Source organism: Formica exsecta, unplaced genomic scaffold (assembly GCF_003651465.1).
Source record: "Formica exsecta isolate Colony F162 unplaced genomic scaffold, ASM365146v1 scaffold871, whole genome shotgun sequence".
In the NCBI taxonomy this organism is placed as follows: domain Eukaryota; kingdom Metazoa; phylum Arthropoda; class Insecta; order Hymenoptera; family Formicidae; genus Formica; species Formica exsecta.
Genome location: NW_021853643.1, coordinates 59037 through 80540, shown reverse-complemented (window position 1 = coordinate 80540; position 21504 = coordinate 59037). Strand labels below are relative to the sequence as shown.

The 21504-nt window shown below is 39.6% G+C and overlaps 1 protein-coding gene and 1 long non-coding RNA gene across 3 annotated transcripts in view; one reads left to right on the top strand and one right to left on the bottom strand.

The window, feature by feature from the left end:
• The window catches only part of LOC115244842 (zwei Ig domain protein zig-8-like), a 78681-nt gene that overhangs the window by 6591 nt on the left and 50586 nt on the right, over positions 1-21504 (bottom strand). Inside the window, exon 2 of the mRNA XM_029822840.1 lies at positions 5963-6090. Within this exon, the coding sequence (XP_029678700.1) occupies positions 5963-6090 (128 nt within the window). The remainder of the gene's footprint in view (positions 1-5962; positions 6091-21504) is intronic.
• Positions 20537-21504, top strand: part of LOC115244845 — a 45522-nt gene continuing 44554 nt past the window's right edge. For both annotated transcript variants that reach the window (XR_003885435.1, XR_003885436.1), the window contains exon 1: positions 20537-20686. This is a non-coding gene — a long non-coding RNA (uncharacterized LOC115244845). The remainder of the gene's footprint in view (positions 20687-21504) is intronic.

Sequence of the window (21504 nt, the reverse complement as noted above, 5' to 3'; positions counted from 1 at the left end):
ACTTTATAGAGAATAACGCATATTACCCGCGGCGTGATTGTTAAAAACGTATCGAAATTATTAACAAAGCGGTCGAATGCACTAGTCATGTTATAATCGTTGCCGTATATTGTGCAACGAGTATGAGTTTTTAATAAATTTGCGCGGAATATTAATTTGTTAATTTCATTAATAAATCGATTGACATCGTGTGTGCATGTGTATGCAAATTATATTAATTTAAATATATATATATATATATCCTCTTTCGAGAGAGTATAAAATACGAGTGGATTAAACGAAATTATACAGTGTGGCATTGTGTCATTTGCAGTTGAGTATACGAAATAAAACTGCATATCGCGTATTATCGCATACCGCCCTTTTTCAATTGGTCTAAAAGTTACATTCTACCAATTCTCCACAAATTTATCTAACCAGATTTAATGCGCGTTTTGCATAATTCTTAGTTATCCTATAATTCTATATTCATTTCACCTAGATACATTACGCGATATGCATATTACAATTTTGTCTTCTCAAACATTTTAAACTCTTGATAATAGAAGAGATAAAATTAACTACGATTTAATAATCGAACATTTATTTCTCGCACTAATATTTCCGTTTGCGACATTCTACTTATCTTCTCGTCGTCTCTTTCACGTCTCCCCGTTTGCCATTTCGTTTGCTTTGATAAATCCGACCTTCAATCCGTGGTTTTCTCGGGTGAATTTTTCACACGCGCTTTTGCCGTATTTTTCGTCGAAAATAGAACAAAGTTGCCGATTGTTACGTTGAAATCGGTTGTTATTTCGGGATTTTGCTGTTCATCTGCACTGCAGGCCAAATGAGTGCAGCGAATGCGAAATGTTTTCAAAAAGTGTGACGCGATCAATGCACAAATACATATTCTACGGTATCGTCATGCCGTCGTCGTCGTATTTCCGCTATCTGACACGTGTTTACCGTGAAATATTCAATATCTGCGGCAAAATGGCCGACTGAAAAATTCTCCCCGAAATTTAACCGAACAATTCGTATCGTTGTTTATCTACTCCGTGTCGTTCGATATTCATTAAGACAGCAACGAGTCTCTATATCACGTTACGGTAATTTTTGACGCCCCGAAGGTACGCTTTTGTGCTCGCTTGCATCTCGGAAAATTAGAACGGGTCGGTATTTGACTCGCAACACACTCGGCGATCATCTCCCTCCCCCTCATCTAATTTCACTTTGGGTTTCCTTACGACGCTGGAAAATTGCATTGCGTTACTCCACGAAGTACTCTCGAGACGAGATCTTCTATTTAAGTACTCGTTGAGCGCGCAGTGAAAAATAGCGGTCCGTTAATTATTGATTATCTCATCGTGATCTCTCGTTTTTATGTTTCACCGTATTGCATGAACAACGGTAACATTATTGTATAATAGTGTAATGATGTCGAATAGCGTACATATCTCATACAAGTCGGACGAAGATTTATGGAAAAACAGGATACGAGAAGGAAAACCGTCACAGGTGAATCACCTTTTCACTGCATTATTCTTTCATTTATTCAAATTTTATGCTTGATACGTTTCACGCTCATTGGTATTGAAATAATAAGTTTGTTATCTCCCGGCTGGGTGAAGTAATCAATCGATTTCCCGCAGAGAATATTTGCGAGCCGTGTAATCGCGTCCTTGCATAATTAATGCCTGTCGACCGATGTTATCCTTTGCGAGAAAAAAAAAACTATGTGGAAAAAAATACCGAATTTTTCATTGTGATCGGAGAGATTTGTATTTTCTCTCGTACTTATAAGAGATAGAGACGTGTTTGTCCGAATAATCGCCAATTTATCAATAATAAATGCTCTTTGATTTATTATTTTTTATTTCGCTAATATTCACCGGTTGTTAATGATGACAAGTCGATCTATGTTTTTTTGTATCTATACCATACGCACTGCTCTCTTTTAAGTAGCTATCTACGATTTATCCTCGCTCGTTTTTTGCCCGAGTCATCGTAGTCCATTTTTCGAGAGAAAAATATTCCGTTCGCGCGTGTCACGCATGTAAGCGTAACACGAGCGGCACTCTCGACGACTTGTTACCAGCTTTTTTTCCCGGTACTCGACACCGGAATTGTAGCCGACACATGCAAACAGCCGTAAATAAAAGCGGCCGCATCGCACGCGTCCGGTCGACGCACTCGGCCCATGCTAAGGGACGCTCTCTCATTTCGTATACGTGAGTCAACGAAATAAAGATCACACCCGGTTCGGAAATGTGTTTACACGAGGACGAAAAGTGCGTTCGTTGCAGAAAATGAGCCCGGGACTTTATAGGCGGTACATAAATCCGATGCTATTTATCTTGCGCATCTTATACCCTTCTGTTTGGACAGGATCGAACGATTTCCCCTAGATCCAGATCTCTCCATTCACAGCAGCAACGCTTTACTTGCGGGCCGAAGGAGAACGACAAGAGGGATGCGCGAAGTTAATACAACGTCAAAAGTCGCGCTTCCGATTTTTTATTTGGACACTATCCGGTCGATTACGTGGCAGAACAAGGTCTGACGCGGATATATAGCAACTAATTGTAGCCAAAATTATAATTATAGTTCATTTGCGTGCACTTTTTTTCGATACGTCTGTCACTTTCGACGCGAGCAATGACCGTGAATTTGCGAAATGTGCTTTTCTTCCTGTCGCGGAATCTGTGCCAATCTGGCAGCGCTTTCTCCTTTTTCTTCTTCTGGCAATTTTCCCACAATTGACATATAAATAAGTCAGAATGTGTTATCGTGTTTAATGATCTCTCAATAGGGGAGATTTTTTCGAGATGAACCGATCGATTCGGGTTGATTCGAGAAGCGGAACATACGATGGAGCCAACGGAAATGAGATTAGATCGAAATGTGATTTGATTGTTAGCGTAAAAAATAATTAATATTGAATTTTTAACGAGATATTTATTTTTTTTCTTTTTTACTTTTCTTAAAAATTTTCGGAGTAGAAATTTTTTCCGTTGATTTTTAACGTAATGTCAATATGTATCGAAATATCATCCGTGCGTTTTGGGACATGTCAATTTTTAAGAAAGAGAGATACAGAGACGCTATCTAGAGGTGTCGTATCGTTCGTCGCGCATCGATAAGCGACGCCGCGTCGCTCCGGGGATGCGGTCGTCACAACAGACGCCGGCACGAAATTCAATCAAAATCAAAGGGATAAGGTGTATCGAAGCGTGAAAGCAAACGCGCCCGGGTGGTTCCGGTGGATTCCTTGCGGCCGGAAAATGTTTCGCGCGCACGATGGATCGATCCGAGAGGAGAAAGAGGGGGGAGGAGAGAGAGGGCGACCTTATTATCGGAAGGGGAATTTTGGTCGGTTCCCCGGGGACGATTTCTGGTGAGAAGGAGGAGGAGGTAGAAAGGGGAGATGATTGTTCCTCGCGCTCCCTTATCGCTCGTAGCGACCACGGGGTTCATCACGTCCAGGGGCCATCACGGCATCTTCCGCGAACGCGCATGAATCATTATTATGGAACGCGCAAGATCACGATTACCGGATCGTAACGCGGTTATTTTGCCCGGCCTTCTAATCGATCCCACGGGAAACCTATGCGATGTCTTTACCCAGGCACTTTATCGGCAGCGCTGACGAAATATTTAAAGAGGACGATCCGGAGACCCGCTGCTACTTGAGATGAGCGGAGATCCACACACGTAATCCTTCGCAAGTGCATGCGATAATATTTAAGAGGATCTTCGTATTAGGCTACTTCAAAGATAACGACTCGTTTCGATTTGCAAACATGAATAATGTTTCCAAGTTTGCCGTTAACATTCGATATTCGCTTCTCGATAAGATGAAATAGTCAATACGAAGCATTTTCTCGGCGATCACGTAGCAGGCGATATTCCGTTCAGGGTGGCACGATCGTTGTATTAATTATAATACGGCAGAGCCAACGTGTGTTGTGGTTCGGCTCTGATAAATCTGGATCTAAGCTAATCGCGTACGGCACATTATCAATATTTTCCACGACGGTCAGCTTTACAAGAGGAGAGAGAGAGAGAGAGGACGGAATAGTATTGCGCGGATTTGGGATTTGGGATTCCCTCTCGGCTCATTTATGGTCCAGAACCCTTCGAAACTGCACGCGCGTTAGTCACGCACGACGGAGTCCTCTTTAAGGTGAGCGAGCGAGCGTTGTTTCTACGTTGCTCGCCCAGCCGAGTCCCAAAGCTTTCGGTCAGACTTAATGCGTCTAATGGAACCTCCTGAGTGCCGTTACCAATTTTGCCACGACTCTCACGATTTAGCGGCGGACCAGCTAGTTGGGACATTATCAAAATTTATTGGCCGGTCAACCGTTCGCAAACAGCCGCCGCCACCGCTGCCACCGTCGTCGTCGTCGGAATGTTTTATGATCTTCCTTTGTGCGCGCGCATACTTAATTCGTCCGCTAGAAAAACTTTGTTATCGTATGCTAAGAAGCTAATCTCCATCGTGGGAATTTCGAGTTTGAAAGAATAGAATAATAGATTCCATTATACGAATAAATATAAAAAAAGAAAATATCTTCTCTTTTAAATTTTTATTCGTATAGTATTTTCTTCATTCATACTTTATCATCTTAAATGGCTCGTGAAATATTTGTGGGAAAAAATTTTTGCGGGAAAAATAATTCTTTACAAGAATATTTGCATTCCTGTGTGTACCGCATATTTTAAGAGCTTAAACTCAAAAGTTTTTACAGCATATTTTTGGTCGGTTTAATAGTTGTCATAAATGCGCGCGCGATATTTTAATTATGATAAATATACGTGAAAACGTGTAACACATCCCGCGTGTGTGCTCATCATAAATGCGCAAATATTGTCCTGTATCTCTTCAAACATATACGGCCGAAATTAAGCGGTGAAAATATTTTACAGTCGGAATTATATACGTCGGCTCGCCTCGTAAGATGCAAATGCCGCTCGATTAATTCTTAGCGACGTTTCAAGCCGCTCAACATTCTTGTATGACAGCAGGTGGTTAAGTGCGCTTACCCGTCCGCTATCAGCGCCCTAATCGGAACTGTTCGACTTCCTGGAGTTCCAGGCGAGGTACCTAATTAGAAACGACCTTCGCCGACGCCTCTGTACGGCCATTTATCACGCACCTCTTTACCTTCGCTATTATCGTAGCGAGATTTGAGAAAGGCAGATTGGATCTTAGATAGCCATTCGGAATTTCCCGCTATTCGTATTGTCATCGGCTCTCTCGGGATTGCGCGGATGGAAAAAACGCGGTATGATTAATTATTAACAAACACGCTATATTTTCTCACAAAAGGATAAGAATCTTAAAAAAGTTCCTATGCTAACTTTTTTGAGCACTATTAATAAATTAACTATTCTCTAAAAAAAAAATCTATGTTTTTTAACCAAAGGCGTAAATCACATTTACGTATTATAGGTACTTATATGTACTTACTTCGGACTCGTTTTTTCGTTGAAATTAATAACGAAAAAGATTGTAGAATGTAATACATAACGACGGAAGCAAAACAACAACAACAATAATAATCTCGAGCAATTGTGCACGCGTAATAAACATGACGAAGGGAGATGGTAGTTTCAGCCGGCGCGGCGTTGAAAATTTCATCTCGCGGAAACTTGGCTTCTCGCGGCGGTGCGAGAAGCAGAAACTTATTCGACGCGCTGCCTTCTCCGCGATATTAGGATACATATATATCCCGGAGAAGTAGGATCATCATTAATTATCCGTGCACAAAGTCAACGTTGGCCAGAGTCGGGCGCGTGTCAGTAATAAATCTAGGTCGCGCTAATCGCGCGATATTGCAGCCGCGTCTCTCTCTGTGCATTATTCGTCGCGCGTAAACTTCGCACGCTTAAGCCTGGGGTGTTCAGTTGTCCCGTAGTGCGTCGCGAATGCTGCGGAAATGGGAACAACAATGGATCAACCGCGCATCAGACTTACCGCATCGTTGTGATTCCAGAAAATGTAGGCGGGCGGCTCTGGACTCTGTAAGACGACGCACGTGAGATTGATGGTGCTACCTCGATTGATGAACAGATCCGGCGCACCCAGAATCTCGGTTTTTGGCTCTGAAAAGTAAAAATGTCATTTCTTTTATACGCGAGTAATTTTTCGACACAAAAAATACGAGATCGCAGGTGTTATGAGAGAAAGAAAGAAAGAAAGAGAGAAAAAAGATGTGCGAGAGTACGAGATGACATATCATGGAAACTATTTTGTCGACGAGAGAGAACAGTTAAGTGCCGTGGCAATTTACAGTCGTATAATTAAATATTATATTATGCGAGGTAGAGAATAAAGGGTAGAAATATTTTGTGTTATTTCTTTCTCCTCTCTCTCGTACCTCATTTTCGCTCTCTTTGTAGGCGGCAAACGAGAGCGCGTAACTCTTGTCCGGATTAAATTCATGAGAGACATAAATTCATCACATCTCCATTTAAAATAATAATTCTTACATTCTTATTTTGTTACAAATATCGATCAAGTTGTGTTTCGGACAATGCTTTCCTTTCATACGTTATGATTTCTCAATGCTTCCGGTCAAATCGCTTCTCTCGGCGAGTGTTTCGCGCCCTCTTGACTCTCTTCCACATTAAACTTCGGAGTCTGAATACACAAGATCTTATCGTGCGTCTCATGATTTTATGCGCGTTTTATGTAAATAACGTATATATTTGTCACGTCGCGCTTCGGGGCGACACGGTTTGCCACGCCGACGTAAGAGAGCTTAGTCTCTTGGCGGATTAAATCTAAAGATTTAAAGATGAGATTCCGTCGCAACCTAGAATTTTACGTTTCTTTCATGTAAATGTCTCTTGCCTCGACGCGTCTTGTTTTTGCGAATCTTCAGCTACGCGCATCGTGGTTATAAAAAGCACAATGGCGCTGGCAGAATAAGAGAGGGGGGAGGGAAAGGGGGAAGAAAGTTGGTCTCTGCCTTTTAACGCAAAACGTCGTAATACTAAATCTTATTACTCATATCGCCGCGAAGGATCTAGGTACGTGTTTGTGTAAAACGAAACAGCAACATTCATTACCGTCAGCGTATTATGGAAACAACAAAGCTAATCCTCTCCGTATCTTTTTATCTCGAATATTGCGCGAGTAGAAAACTTGTCTTGCCTGCCATGAAGATCGCGTGTTTGGATAGCGAAGATTTTTTTCTATTTTCTTGTAGATAGCCCGTACATCTCATTAAAGTGAACACTTTTTCCCGTTAGGAAAAATTTTATTCGTATCGTTTAATAATTTATATTAAAATTAAAAAGGTTAAAGATATACATATAATTATTTCAGCGATTTGAATGTTAAGATATCATGTAGAAGATACTCGAGTTATCACGAGATATATCGCGGGATATATGATATATAAATTTCCGCGTATCTCTGGCACGGATTAAATTTGTCACACTTATCGCAGTCTTTCCCTGTCAAAATTTACAAGATTTGGCAGATTCCGTCGCTTTAGAATGAACGGCTATCCTTCGGCGATAGGGAATCTGCGGAGGAGGTTGTTATGGGAAGCTGGCTCGCATCGATCGCAATTAGAATAGATATAGCATAGAATTATGCAAAATTACAAGCGGGAAGGAAGCCTTTCCGGAAGTCGCCCTTTCACATGTTACCTTGACAAGTAGTCAATCAGCTGAAAATATGAATCGGATCGACCGTCAGAAATTTATTTATAATGTCGAAAAATGCCGAGCTGGCGCGTCGATTTTCATCTCGGTATTTATAACCCGCGTCTGGCCGATTGGACAGACGGTTCGTTTTGCGCCCTTTTGTGGCGTGGAAGAGCGATGCGGTTGACCTGGCCTCTATGCCTTCGGAAGGCGCGCACTTTGAGGCGTTTCATACAGACAGTGTATTTGTTCCCGTTGCGCGTATAAGTGTATGCGCGTGAGAATCTATGTATATGTGAAAGAGGAAGAGAGAGAAGGAGAAAGAGAGAGAGAGAGAAAGGTCAACGCGGAATAGATCGATGTGAATATTTTCCGGGCGGCCTCCTCTTCAAGGATTGACCGAAATAACCGGACAGCGTGCCTTACGGCTTTTGTGCAACGAATGATAACCCTGGGACAACGGTCCCTGGGTTAATCCCACTTTTCCCCTGAGATGGTTAACAGTGCTGAAGCATTTCCTCCATCCCTTGTATACATGGACGCTTTCATTTTTCTGCGGTCTTGATGCGGAGCTTTTTCTTTTCCGGATTTCTCGCTAAATCCGAATTTGGATTTTTAAATCTTCCGACGTTTTGTTTTTTACTCTGCGAGGTACACTTTGTTATATATCCAACGTTTTTATCGCTCGTGCCTTTTCTCTCTTTGTAATCTCTTGTTCTCTTCATTTCTCCACCGCTAAGAACTCGCGCCTTCACAGGATGTTTCAAAATCATCGAATGTTTTTAATAGTAAATTCTCTGGCCAATTTGGAGACAATTTTTCTTTAGCAAAAATGTTGAGTCGTCAATAATTTCCAGGAATTATAAACGGAAAAAAGGGCTTTTTGCAAACTAAACTTTATTACTGGTATTAAACTAGCATTAAACATTTATACTGGTATTAAACTTTATATACTTTATATATTAAAAGATTAATAAAACCACATTTTTCAATTAATTTCAGATGAAATTTAATAGAATTTTAATTTCAGTACTAGCTTAGTAACAAGATATATGATGGAAAATATTAAAAACTTGCAAAAAAAAAAAATCTATTTCAAATTGACCAGAGAAAATCTGCTATTATTAAAAGACATTTTATGATTTGGGACATCCTACATATATGTATCTTTTCTTTCTATATATTTTGCTTCCTTGTCGACGACATCGCTTATCGGGGCGTAGCAAAAGCAGCGTCTATGTGTCGATCGATAACACGAGCATACGCAAAGTGCTTTTAACGTCGGTTAACCGCTGTATGAAAGCCGGTGAACTTTTGAAATCAGTGTTCTTCGACAAAGAATTCCTGAAATTCTCGATTCGCTTAAATAGTCATTACGATCTGGGCCGCCTTTAAATAAGCGCAGAAGAATTAATGATGCCGGATTGTGGTCTATTTATACTCTCGAAGAATAGTTGTAAATATCAACGAAATATGCCTGTGCGACGCGTCATTTCGAAATTTGATGCATATAATAATAATTTTTTAAGATTTCTTTATTTCGAACATTCCTCTAATTTAGATGTTATATTTTTATGTTACAGATCAACCGAATCTACGTAATCAATTCCGTTGTTGTGCATCGATGCATTGGTGAGTGACAAATTTTTATTTTATGGTAAAACATATCAAATATATGTAAGTAGTGGATTTTAATATTTAGTATCTTAAAATTTTAAATTGTTATAATTTTTATTTGTTGCATAGAAATATGGACATTATTTTATGTATTTGCGATGTGTTTTTACCTTCTTTTTAGAAACATTTTTTATGTACTTTGTCTTATGTATTTTTCATTTTGCATATACTTGAAAGTTTAATGCAATTTAATTTCATATAATATTAATTTATCAAATATAGTTTTGCTAAAACTTTTATTACTAGCGGCAAGTGCAAATTTATTTAGTAAGACACGATTTAAATTTTTACACGCAGTACATTTTAATCATATGATACGCGATTCTACAGTGAATCTTAGAGTTTACATGTTTATCACAAATAGAAAAAGTATTTTCTTATAGCGTATACAAGGACGTCTTCGATGATAATTCAATATGTAACTTTCCAAAAAAGAGTAGCACGAGACAATAGCTCGAGTTACGCTCATTTGAAACTTTATTAAAGAAGTTTGTCACGCGATTTTGCGACTCGGGTGCGCCCGAATGAATAAAAGATGTCGATAGACGACGGGAGTAAAATGTAAACTAGAATAAGTTGGACGCGTCTCCAACGAAGGAAAGAGCATCGTCTAAAGAAATCGATTTCGTTTTTGCCCCTCGCACGATACATTTCGGAGTCAATGCGTTTTGGATTCGGGTTAATGTAATTCGCGTACTTTGTAACGCTGATGAATAAACGCGAATAGATTTCTAAAGCTACAGAAAAATTATATTATGTATATTAAAAAAGTCGACCCTTGTCTGCTTACAAAATTTTAAATTAGTTGAAAATATAAAAAATTGAGATAATTAATCTTTGGATATATCACGCTTCTCCTAATAAAAAGTTATAAAAACTGAAAAAGATGATAGAAAAATAATTTCGATAAATTTAAATTGACCGTCGATTAAAATTCCTTTAAAAATTCCTTAGAAAATGGTTAAATTTTGATCAAAGATATCAAGAATATATTGTAAAAAGATAAATACTCTGCAAGGTCTCAAAGATCCTTCTTATCCAAGTACGAGTTTAACAGAAAACTCATACAAACTCGAGAGACTTCTTTGTGTAAAACAGACAGCAGTTTACAAATAGAAGAGAAGCAGACGTTTCTCGGTATCTCTCTTTTCTTAGCGCGTTTTTTCTATTTTTGTTGAAAATTGATGTTCTTGCATTTAGAGATGTATCGAGAATCACGTTCAACCATTCTCAGATAAAAGCTTTACTCGCTTTACTATCTCGTTCATTTACCTATCACAATCGATTCATCGATCGATCAATCGAGAACATCGCCGCCGATACACAAGTAATTCGCGTTTACAATCGGTATCTGTCGAGCGCGCAAAATACATTTGCGCACGATGCGCTCTCGACGCTTGACCTAAATAAAGCAACCATCTGGACAATCACGAATGTTCGTTCCTATCCGCTACGATTTCAGCAAAGTGCAAGCCGCATTCGTCGGTCAGCTCGATCCAGTCAGATTCAACTACTTTAATCCTGGAAAACGTGCTCTAAAACGCGTCAATGCGAATGACGCACCATCCGCGTATCACCGATTTCAATCTCATTTTGTACTTTTTCATCCTTGTCACATTGTGTTTTTCGGGAAAACAAATTTAAGATAAATGCGATGAAAGTGATTTTTTACGTGTCATACATATTTCTTGCTTATCCTCCCGTTAATTATCGACAGACTCGATTTCGCGTGTAAATCTTCGTATCAATTTCTCAAATTCGACCATGTATCATTCATTATATGTATAAATGTAAATCGCAGACCACGACTCCTCGTTAGATCGAACGTTATTACTAAACTTACGGCGAGTCATTATTTTGAACAGAATGTTCTAGAAATTGGACAGATTGAAGTTTTGGTTTGGATGGATATTTCGTGGAAGGCAATTGAATGGCATCGAACTTAAAGGTGTGCTTGGACGAGATGCTAAATTGCGATTCAGGCGATTCCGCGACGGAGTACGTGTCGGCCGAATACAGGGTTTCGATGCAAATAGGACGATTCCGTGGGCGAGATAGGGAACGAGCGATCTAGTAGAATGGGTGACCGTATAGCACGGCGATCGAAACGATCCACAAAAGGGAAGGAAACCGGAATCTGTTGCCGGCGCTACGAACGACGAGCTAACAATAAGATTGATCTGATTTGCGAAATGAATCTTTACGTTCGACTATTTGCGCGCATGTACCTCTTAAATAGGCAACTTCTCTCGCAGCATTCTCGTTTCTTCGTTGGCGATTCGAGCGTTTCAATCTCCGGAAAAGTACGCTCGAAAAAGTGTAATTGCATGATTGTGGCCTTCCCGTATTCAGGAGATGGAAGAATAAATCGATCAACGAAATTAAGGCGAATCGTGGAGTTGAGAATATATTTATTACTGTTGTTTTATATTATTAAAACAATTACATAGTTTGACTTAGATAAGAACGGTTCCGTTTTGACAGATTTTCAAAGATATCAGTATTACGATCAATTATTTCTCTCAGCAGTTTAAGTACCACGGATACGCTAATATTATTAATTTTGTGATCGGGTTGAGTGTCACAAAATAACGCGTTGTAACGGATATCGTTTAAAGACAGGCAGTTGCATCACGAATTATGGCATTCGTGCTGGTCATTTGTTTGTCGCAAAGTGGGTCATCCGTAGTATATCCCACAGGGAGTAAATTGATTCCGCGCTCTCTCTCGGCGGAGGAATACGGTAAATGCAAATCGTTGCATTCTTCTTCTTTCACCTCCGCCACCTAGCTCGGATCCATGCTTTCGATAACTGGACTCGAATGTCACTCTTCCTCGTTATGTTCGGGTGGAAATCGTACCTTCACTTCTATCGAACATCATCGTGGAGAAGAAATGACCACCCAGGGTCGGCTTTACCACCTTCGTTTATCGAAAAGCACGCCGCTGTGACTGACGGAATGCAAACCGCTTATTTCTCGTTCGAATCGATTTCGTTTCAATTTCGACGTAATTATGTCTTATTTTGAAGAATTTTGCATTTCAAATTTATGTGAAAAACATTATTTAAAAGTCGTAAATCACATTTTACACGATATCAAATTTATATACCGTTGCAAAATAACCGCGAGTAAAAATAAACCGCGAGAATTAGAAGCGGCGACGTTTCGACGAGAACGCGACTTTACAAGTTTCACGTGCATCCAACATACGTGTATATCTCGTAAAGCTGCTGTAGCGCATCTTTAAGCGAAGAACGATCGAAATTTCCATATTCGCGATTGCGATCGGCCTTCACGCGGAAGAAGGAATTTTCACGGCGAAAACTTGCGATAAAAACGCTCGCTGGATTCGAACGACTTCAAGTTCGAATGGATTTTACACTTTTTTTGGCTATTCGAAGCCGAAGTCAGGACCTCTAGAAGGAAAGTTATCATCGATAAAAACAGATTTTTGCCGGTATTCGTTCTCCGCCCAAATGGAATATAAACGGAGAACATTTTTCTTCCCTCTATATTCCCGTTGTATTTGCGTTCACGTGACATGATTGAGAAGGCGGCTGCGGAGCAACTTTCGCAAATTCTTCTCCGCGATGACCGCCAAATAACTTTTCCCGATCGGGAACTGTCATTCGGGAATGCTTACTTTATTATTAGCCATCAAGAGCAACGGGCTACGCTTTTGCCCACGTTCGCTTTTCCGTTTTCTTCTCTTTCTTCGGCAAGTGAGCGAGGAGACTGTAACGTTGTTTGTCACGAAAGACCTGCGTTACCGAAGAGATCATAATCGACACGATGTATGACTTTCCACGAAAATTAAAAAAAGGCGAGTCTTCCTTTTTTTCTCGTTATATAATTCCAAAAAGAAATTATCGGATCATCGTCAATTCCATCAATTAAATTACAGGATCCAATTTTATCTCATGGAATAAATTGTATCCTATAATTTATCACAGAGCATGTTTATCGCGAAACCGGCTTTGATAGTATATGAAGCGTCAGATTTAGGAGATACGATTCCCATGTATCATAATCGAGTAATAATAGAGTTCTCTGTCGATGGATTTCGATGGGTTAATTAATACATTCGCGTAACGCCCCGCACATTCGTAATGAGAAGCCGAGATGATAACAACATATATTGTCAACGGTGTTTGGTTTCCCTCGGCTCTTTCAAGCTACGATGATCTTCCCGAATAATCGCGCGTGCATTTTACGCGGTACGTACGTTGCATATGCGCGGCGCCATCACATCACCGAGAGCACGAAATTAGTTTTACCGTCGCAATTGCCGTCGCCGTATCGGGGAATTTGATTACGCGCAAACATCGATTCGCGGGACGGTCTGAACGAGCGCGACTGCGATTTTATTATCGTGTACACCGCGGTCGTAGCAGTCGACGGTCTGCGCGACATAAATCGCCCCCGTTCTCCCATCGCGTTTCTATTACCGGACTCGATATAGTCGGCGGCGAAGTCGATCGAGGGGACGAAAAACGTTTCGAATGCCAAACGTCAGATGGAATGCGTTTGATGGCCAAAAAAGCCAACATATGTCTCGAGAGCAGTAACACGTAACGAGATAACGCTTCGTTTATTGCCCATCGCTAAAAACTATTAGATAGCGAAAACTCGATAAGCGACAACCTACACAGACGTCGCTACAGGTTTCTATATAGGTGAGATACTGTAGTATTCCTTGTTGAATAATAAGTGCTTTTTCCTCTCTCTTTTTCGATTTGTATTCTCTCTATATAGGATACTCTGTATAACGGAGTTTATACGCCAGTGTATCGTATTAATAGCTATGACATATGTATTAGAATCAATTTTAGAATCATACGATAGCGCTTTTTTATATTCGGATCGATTCGGCGCGTGCCATGTTTTTGTCAGAGACCTGTTTGATTTCTTTTCTCTCTCTTTTTCTTGAAAACGACTGTTGTTTTGACGGCAGCGACACCGAATCCTCCGACCAAACTTTTGGCAAGAACTGAGTTGGCGCATTTCCGCTCTCGCGCAGACAGCGGAGCATTGTTTAACACCTGAATCGTGGAGAAGTTTAATGCCGCTTTAATCGTCTTTACCGTCACTCAAAGATGCAACGCCGTTAAGAGTCGTGGCTGCAAACTACACGAGAGACACCGAATATATGTCGGCAGTGGCACGGTAAATAGAATCGTTTCTCAAAGTTCGCGATTGCTCTCTCTTTCTCTCTATTCTTTTACTTCGAGAGCGCTCTTTATCAGCGAGGGCGTGTCTCTTCTCTATCCCATCTAAGTTTTTATTATTTTCGCTGATAAAGCGATTTATTATGTTTGCTACACGCTCTCCTAATATCGGATGATACTATTGATTCGTGAAACAATCTCAAATGAACGGACGGATTTATCTACCGTGATCTCGCGAGATATCATTTCCCCGCGTTATCTCAAATTATGTACGGATGGAGACTGCGTGATTTAGCAGAGAAATTTTACGTGAAAATATATATTGTTGAGTACGATGCAGACGATATCATCCAAGGTCCGTATTGTCATCGTACAGTTACAATTAATAAAGCAGAACAAAATATATATATATATATATTCCGAGTAATAAAATATTTCAAACAAAAGTACAATGGAAAGAACTCGAGATAAAGAGCTCCAACTTTACGTAAAGAGAAATCTATTTTCACTGCTAAGCGCTGATTTATGTAATTATTTATTCTGCTTGCAATTGTTCTTTCGTGTGCTGGTAGAAGTTTCAATTTCCGTGCTTGAAATTGAGGTAGCCAATTACTATCAGATTAATGAAGAACTCGGGAGCAAACTGACTTTTCACGTTGCTGACTGGCTTCTCTTAAATCCACGGAAAGAGAACATTGTAGCAGAGATCAATAAAAAAAATTCAACATAGCGTTTTAAAGAAAAACAAATAAAAGTAATAGTATGTTCGTTTAAAATTATAAAAATAGCTCTTTCTCTCTTCTCTTTCCTTTTCTGTGAGTAAAGAGAAATCAATCGAAATCAATTTTTACAGAAATGTTAATAATAAAACGATGACTGTGTTAATTTTTATTATACTTACGTTCAGAATTCAACTCAAGGATATAAATATAGCTCGGTTCGTTCAAAAACAAAAAAAAAAAAAAAATTGAAAGAAAGGATCGTTTATTTTTAAACCCATCCAAATTATCTCCGTCGATGGGCGAGAAGATATCTCACACGTTTTACGCTAGTAGTTACGCAACTGCGCCTAGCGAGGGAATTCATTTTCGTTGTTCGCCGAATGAAGCGAACCACACTTCTGAACATGTGGCTGTTTTCTTCGTTCCCGCGGGTGACAGTTTCCCGCTTGGCCGAACGCCGTTTTCAGCATCGCGGGGCGCAAACGACGACGATGAAATGAAATTACATGGCCTCATCGGTATCATCGTGTGTACGAGTCGTTCTCTCCTTTACGACACGCACGCGCGCATTCTCGCTAACGGCGGATTTAAGGGGGATAGGGAGCCCGGGGTGGTCGGGATCTGTTGGGCTCCGTTAAGTCGAAGGCTATAACGGAAGACTATAACGGAAACTCGGTAGGATCGTATATAGCGCGAATAACCACAAAACTTAACGTTTGTCATTCCGAGGTAAAAGCTCGGCTATTCCTCTTTCACCTGGTCCCGCTTCGGCCGTATGTGCGGCGGCGCGGTTTTAAAGCGTCCTCCTTTCGGAGAGGCAAGCATGACATAAACTTTCTTGCGCAAACTCGGGAGCTCCTCTTAGGCGACGGGGCTAACGGCGAAGGTGCTCCGTGTGCCACTTAAGGCAAAGCCTTTTAAGCCACCGCGGCACATGGAAATATTTCCTCGCCAAAAAACGTCGCGGCCGGCACACTCGAATGGCGACGATTGCGAAATCGTCGGCGGGGAAATATTGTTTTATTTCGTCTCACGACGAGGTTATAGCTATGTTACTGCGTTATCGCGTAAAGCGGCTTCTTTGAGAAGCGCTTGGCAGACAGGACTTTGCGAATTAAATCTTTGCTGCATTCTCGATTTTTCGTTCCTCTGATCTAAGGCAGCGTTAATAATAGTAGCGTGTCTCGCTGTTTTCATATCCTCTTTTTGCATACCGAAAAATGCCCAACGAAGCTACATGCTTTAATTTCCTCTTAGCAAAATGCATATTTTTATAATAATATCTTATACGTACACGTTTTATTTATATAATTGTCCTACATATTAAATGTAACGATAAGAAGATGAAAATGCGAATAATTTATATCTTGCTCCGCGGGAATATAAAATAAAGTCGCAAAATTTATTTCCCTGATATTTATTACGTACCGCGACGGGACGCGTATCTAATATCATAATATGCGCAATTATATAACGCTTTTATATCCACTATCTCTCAATGCTTTCAGTAAATGCGTTTCCCACTCATCTCGGCTTGTCATAAATAGATTACGTTTGAAACGCGCAACGTGTACACGTCGGTGCATGCAGAATGCAATGGTTATATTGTGGGAAATTGGAATCTGGTCAAGCTGCTTTTAATCGAGTAAGGAGATTGAATGCTATCGCATGTGTAGGCGTACTTGCATTCTCGCAAGAGATTGCCTATACATAGTGTAATCGAAATACTACATTGCGGTTCGCGTGTATCTTTGTCTTTTTGCAATGCGCGTAAGAAAAAATCGCCGACTTGGATATTTTCTATTTCACGATGAATAACGCTAAGAGGTACACCTAATAAGTAAACATGTCGGAAAAAAGCGACGTAACCGGAAGCTATGTTTTCCATCGAAACATTGTATCCGCTACTTTGTTATAATTTGCAGAAATTTTCGTAACAACGCGCGCGCGATAAACGGGTGTAAGAGATAAAAATTTCAGATTATGTTTTCCCTCTTTTCCGCGCCGTGTAAAACAGTGCGGAGATTTTGGAAAAGAAGATCTTCTTAGTCGCGAGGACATGTACATGCGGAGGTTGCTCTCCTTACTCGAAATCCCGAGGGGAACAACCGCGCGAATGAATACGCGATGGGAAGAAGGCGATGGAAGTAGAGATCACGACGAAGCCTTTCACGGTTTTGCTCCTCCATCCGCTACATCGGAGATATGATTTTTGTCGCGCACGGATAAGCACGACCTACATCGAGTCGGATATAGAAAATTTTCAACTCGACGATCATTAAAAAGAAAAGATAGGCTTTCGAAGAAATCTATAAATATAACGTAAAACATATTAAAGTGGCTTTATTTTTATTCCCCGACTAATCCAAAATTTTTATATACGATCAAAGTTGCCAAAAAATTAACTTTATCCAAATCATAATTAAAATTAAGGAAAAATTTATTCGGCAGAAGGCACGGATCAAAATATAATTACGTACAAGAAAGAAAGTGAAAAAAATTATTTTGATATGTTAATCTAATCGAAAAAAAAAAGAAAAAATTTTAAGGCTATAAAAGATAATTATTTATTAAAATTAACATATAAAAAAAACATTATTTAATCCTTTGAAAAGTATTCAAAAATTCAGTCGGAGAACATCAGTGAACCATAATACGACGATTTTCACGATGTTCAGCGATTTTCTTGCAAACATGATTTTCTTCGCAACGTATCCGTTCACTAACGATATCCGATGTATACAAGCACACGACGAGATGCTAGCTTGTCACTTTGGTCAGGATGGATGACACTCGATGGCTGGGACCATAATTTATGGTACACCGCGCGAGAGGAAAGAGCGATATGCTTCTTATGGCCGAAGCTCGTTGAAATAAAAGTCGCGACACGGTCCCACGGCGCTTCGTCTTCCTGGTGAAAAAGAAGAGAAGAAAGGACCGATTTTTGCGAAACGCGCGGCGACGAGTAGCGCGCAGGAATATTTCTTGACGGACATTTATCCTTGGCGCATACGTAATCGTTGAATTACGAACGAGGAAGCGAGTTGGTTTTTTGTTAATCTTTCCCCGAGAAACCCGAGAACCGGCTGTGACAGATCAGAATTCCGCGTCCAGCGACTAGTTTTTTGTAAGTTCACCCTAATTACGGACTGATAAAGCGCATTCGCGTAAAATATAATTTATGGCGTGACTCGTTGGAAACGGCACTTCTTCGAGACTACATTTGCTTCAAAAACCGCGATAGAGAATTTCGTGCATTATAATTGATGATTTATCTCATATTATACTTAGCATAAGTCTGGTATGCCAAAGAAAACGTAAAATTTCGCCGACTCTCTTTTTTCTCTCTAAAATCTTTTTTACAAACTTAATAAACTTTCTTGCTATAGTAATATAATGTATGTCTAGTGCAGAGAACGTTCCATCAGTCTAGAACTCAAGTGGCGGTGACCGTTCGCGGAAAAACTGTGTCAAAGATAAAAGTAGTCCGTCGCATTCTCGACACTGTCTAGGTCAAGACGAAATTCTTCGCATATGGGGTAACGTTTCTGTTACGAAATTCTTAAAAAACTTTCAGTGCACCGATCCGCAGGGCATATGTAATTATGCAGAAACATTCTAGAAAGCTGCGGCTTTATTAAATGGTGGTATGGACGTAGAAAAATAAAGTACAATAATTTAATCAGTGAAGATTAAAAGTATTTTACAAATTTTATCATAAGCGAGCATGCGTCACTCTTAAAGCTTTTGAAAACATATAACAAACTTTAAAAAAAATATTGTAGAAAAATATTTATTTATTTTTTTTTTATTTTTTGAAGAGGAAAGGTTTTTAAACAGAATATGTGAATAATTAAATTAATAAACTTTGATGCAAGAGTAACGAAAAATTTCAAGAGCGTCTTTCATTCGCGAGGATTATCGAAGATACACGATACAGGAAGTTGGAATGCAAGCCGGAAGCCGTTACGACGCGCAGGAAATTCCGGGATTTTTGTCATCCCGCGTTTCTTGAAGGAGGGCGCGACGTAAACTTTGATCTCGCGAGCTTCACTTAAGGGAAGAGCTTCCTCTCCTAGCTTCTTCCCCGAGCTAACAACTGATGGCACTCGTGTGTCACTTAAAGTGCCAACCTTTAAGCCGCGTGTATGGAGACGTTCCTAGAGTCTCCGAAGGACGGTTACACGGCTGCATACTTAATGTGTAAGACGATACATATTAGAAAGTTAGTTGCCCTTCTGTAGTAGCTCTTTGCGAAAATCAACAACGCCGTTTTCAAATTAACGTCGCGTTGAGGAAATATGTGATTACGTTACAACGTGATTACGTTCCTCCGCATCGAAATTTCTCAGTCATTTATTTCCCGCTTCTCTCAATTCACGTGCGAACGAATCACCGTAAGTAACAAATGGTTTAAGTAATTTCGGAACGTGTTGCCGCGTATCTTTTAAGTTCCGGCGTAAATCATTCCGGAAGCCCTTAATAAAGTTATTTTTATAACCGGCGATAAAAAGTCGCGCATCCACTCGTCGTCTGAAACACGGCAAAGTTATTTGGTATTTTCATTTATATGTATACATATACGCCAACAAATATCGATTTTCCTTTATGCCAAGTAGTTGGTCGACCGCGCATTGCAACTGTTTCTTATAATCAAATATTCCCGACCTTCTGCTTTTTCAGTGGAGAAACGTTTCGGATTTTTATTGACAATATCCCCGGCGGTTAAGTGGCAATATCGTACGTATTGTGGCAAACGAGGCTGCGATGTAAAAAGAAGATTGACTTAACTTTTCTAACGGCTTTTGCGCGGTAAATGGTTTCATTTGCGTAAATTGAGAAATCCTACCAAAGCGTTATGTGATATTTATATTATATAGCGAGCTTTTATACCGGCTGATTTTCCAGTCTCGAAAAAAATACGAGGGGTGTTGCATCGTCGTTGAACGCTGGTGGAAGTTCACGAAGTTTGTAAGATATCGACAAGAAGACTGTAATTTCTCTTCAATAAAATTACCGAGATATTTTGGAGGCCATAAAATTTCTCTTCCGAAAATGAAAATAAATACTATAATAAATCTCGGTTCGTTTTCTTAGACGACGAGCTCTTTTTTTGGCATCGTGTTCAAAGATAAAAATTTAATGTAAATAATGAAATGTAGATGTGTGTCTCAACCAATTCGGATATTTTAAATAATAAATAAAACATGGAATTTATTCTCTTGATACAGAGAATAGGATTTCGTAAACACATTTTATAAATACACAGACGATCTTAAACGTAAACATTGTTTGTTTACGAATCTATTGAACGAGGTTACTGAATACCGGAGTGGGGATGGTGCTACGTGCGCGTGAGAAGATACAAAGTTTTATTTAGTTAATCATCGACCTTTAGCCGAGAAGGATTTGAGAGAAGATTAAAGCTAGTACTATTACGGAGATTAATTCATTACGAGGAGCAACATATAAAGTAAGATTACTTCTTTTGAGTTCGATAAATTCCATCGATATATTCGAAGAATTCTTGAAGAATTTGCGAAGAATTTGCGAAAATATTTCTGTTTCCTCTGTTTGTTAATATTCGCGTCTCGTCAATTCCACGTTTAGTACGCAGGTATTTTGTATCGATTCTCGCTTGTATATTATTTGCGTTTCGACGAACGAGTCAAGATTATACTACATAAAAGTACTCGAATTACATGATACGGGCATCCTCAGTTTATAAGCGATATAGGCTTATATATATATTATATATTAAATATATATATGATATATATATATATATATATTCATCGTGCTTTCTCCTACATATCTAGAGAATACGACATAATAGGACACTTTGTCAATCTACTTGTTTAGCTAACGATAACGAATGGAACAGCCTATCGTACCGAGTGAATGGTTATCACGTATAATTGACGAGTGAGTGGATTGATTGTGGATCAAAGCTAAATCGGGAAGTGGGAACGGAATACCTTCGAGAGGAAGTTAATGTCAATCAATAACTTGACCCTTTCGAAAAGTACTCGTTGAATTTAATTCCGCCATTCGCTAAAATAACGACGATAACTAATGATGATAAATCGAAATTGACTGCGATTAAGTCCGATATTTTTCTCTATCTCGTGCTATGAAAGAGCTTCACGAACAAATCTTTACATTCCGCTTAAAAATAAAAAACGCTCAACGTAATCTGACAATGAATTTCCGACTCTTACTTTTTTGTTATTCGGGACAAAATGTGTTTACAAATTAGATAGTTGTTTTAGAGAGAAAGAGAGAGAGAGA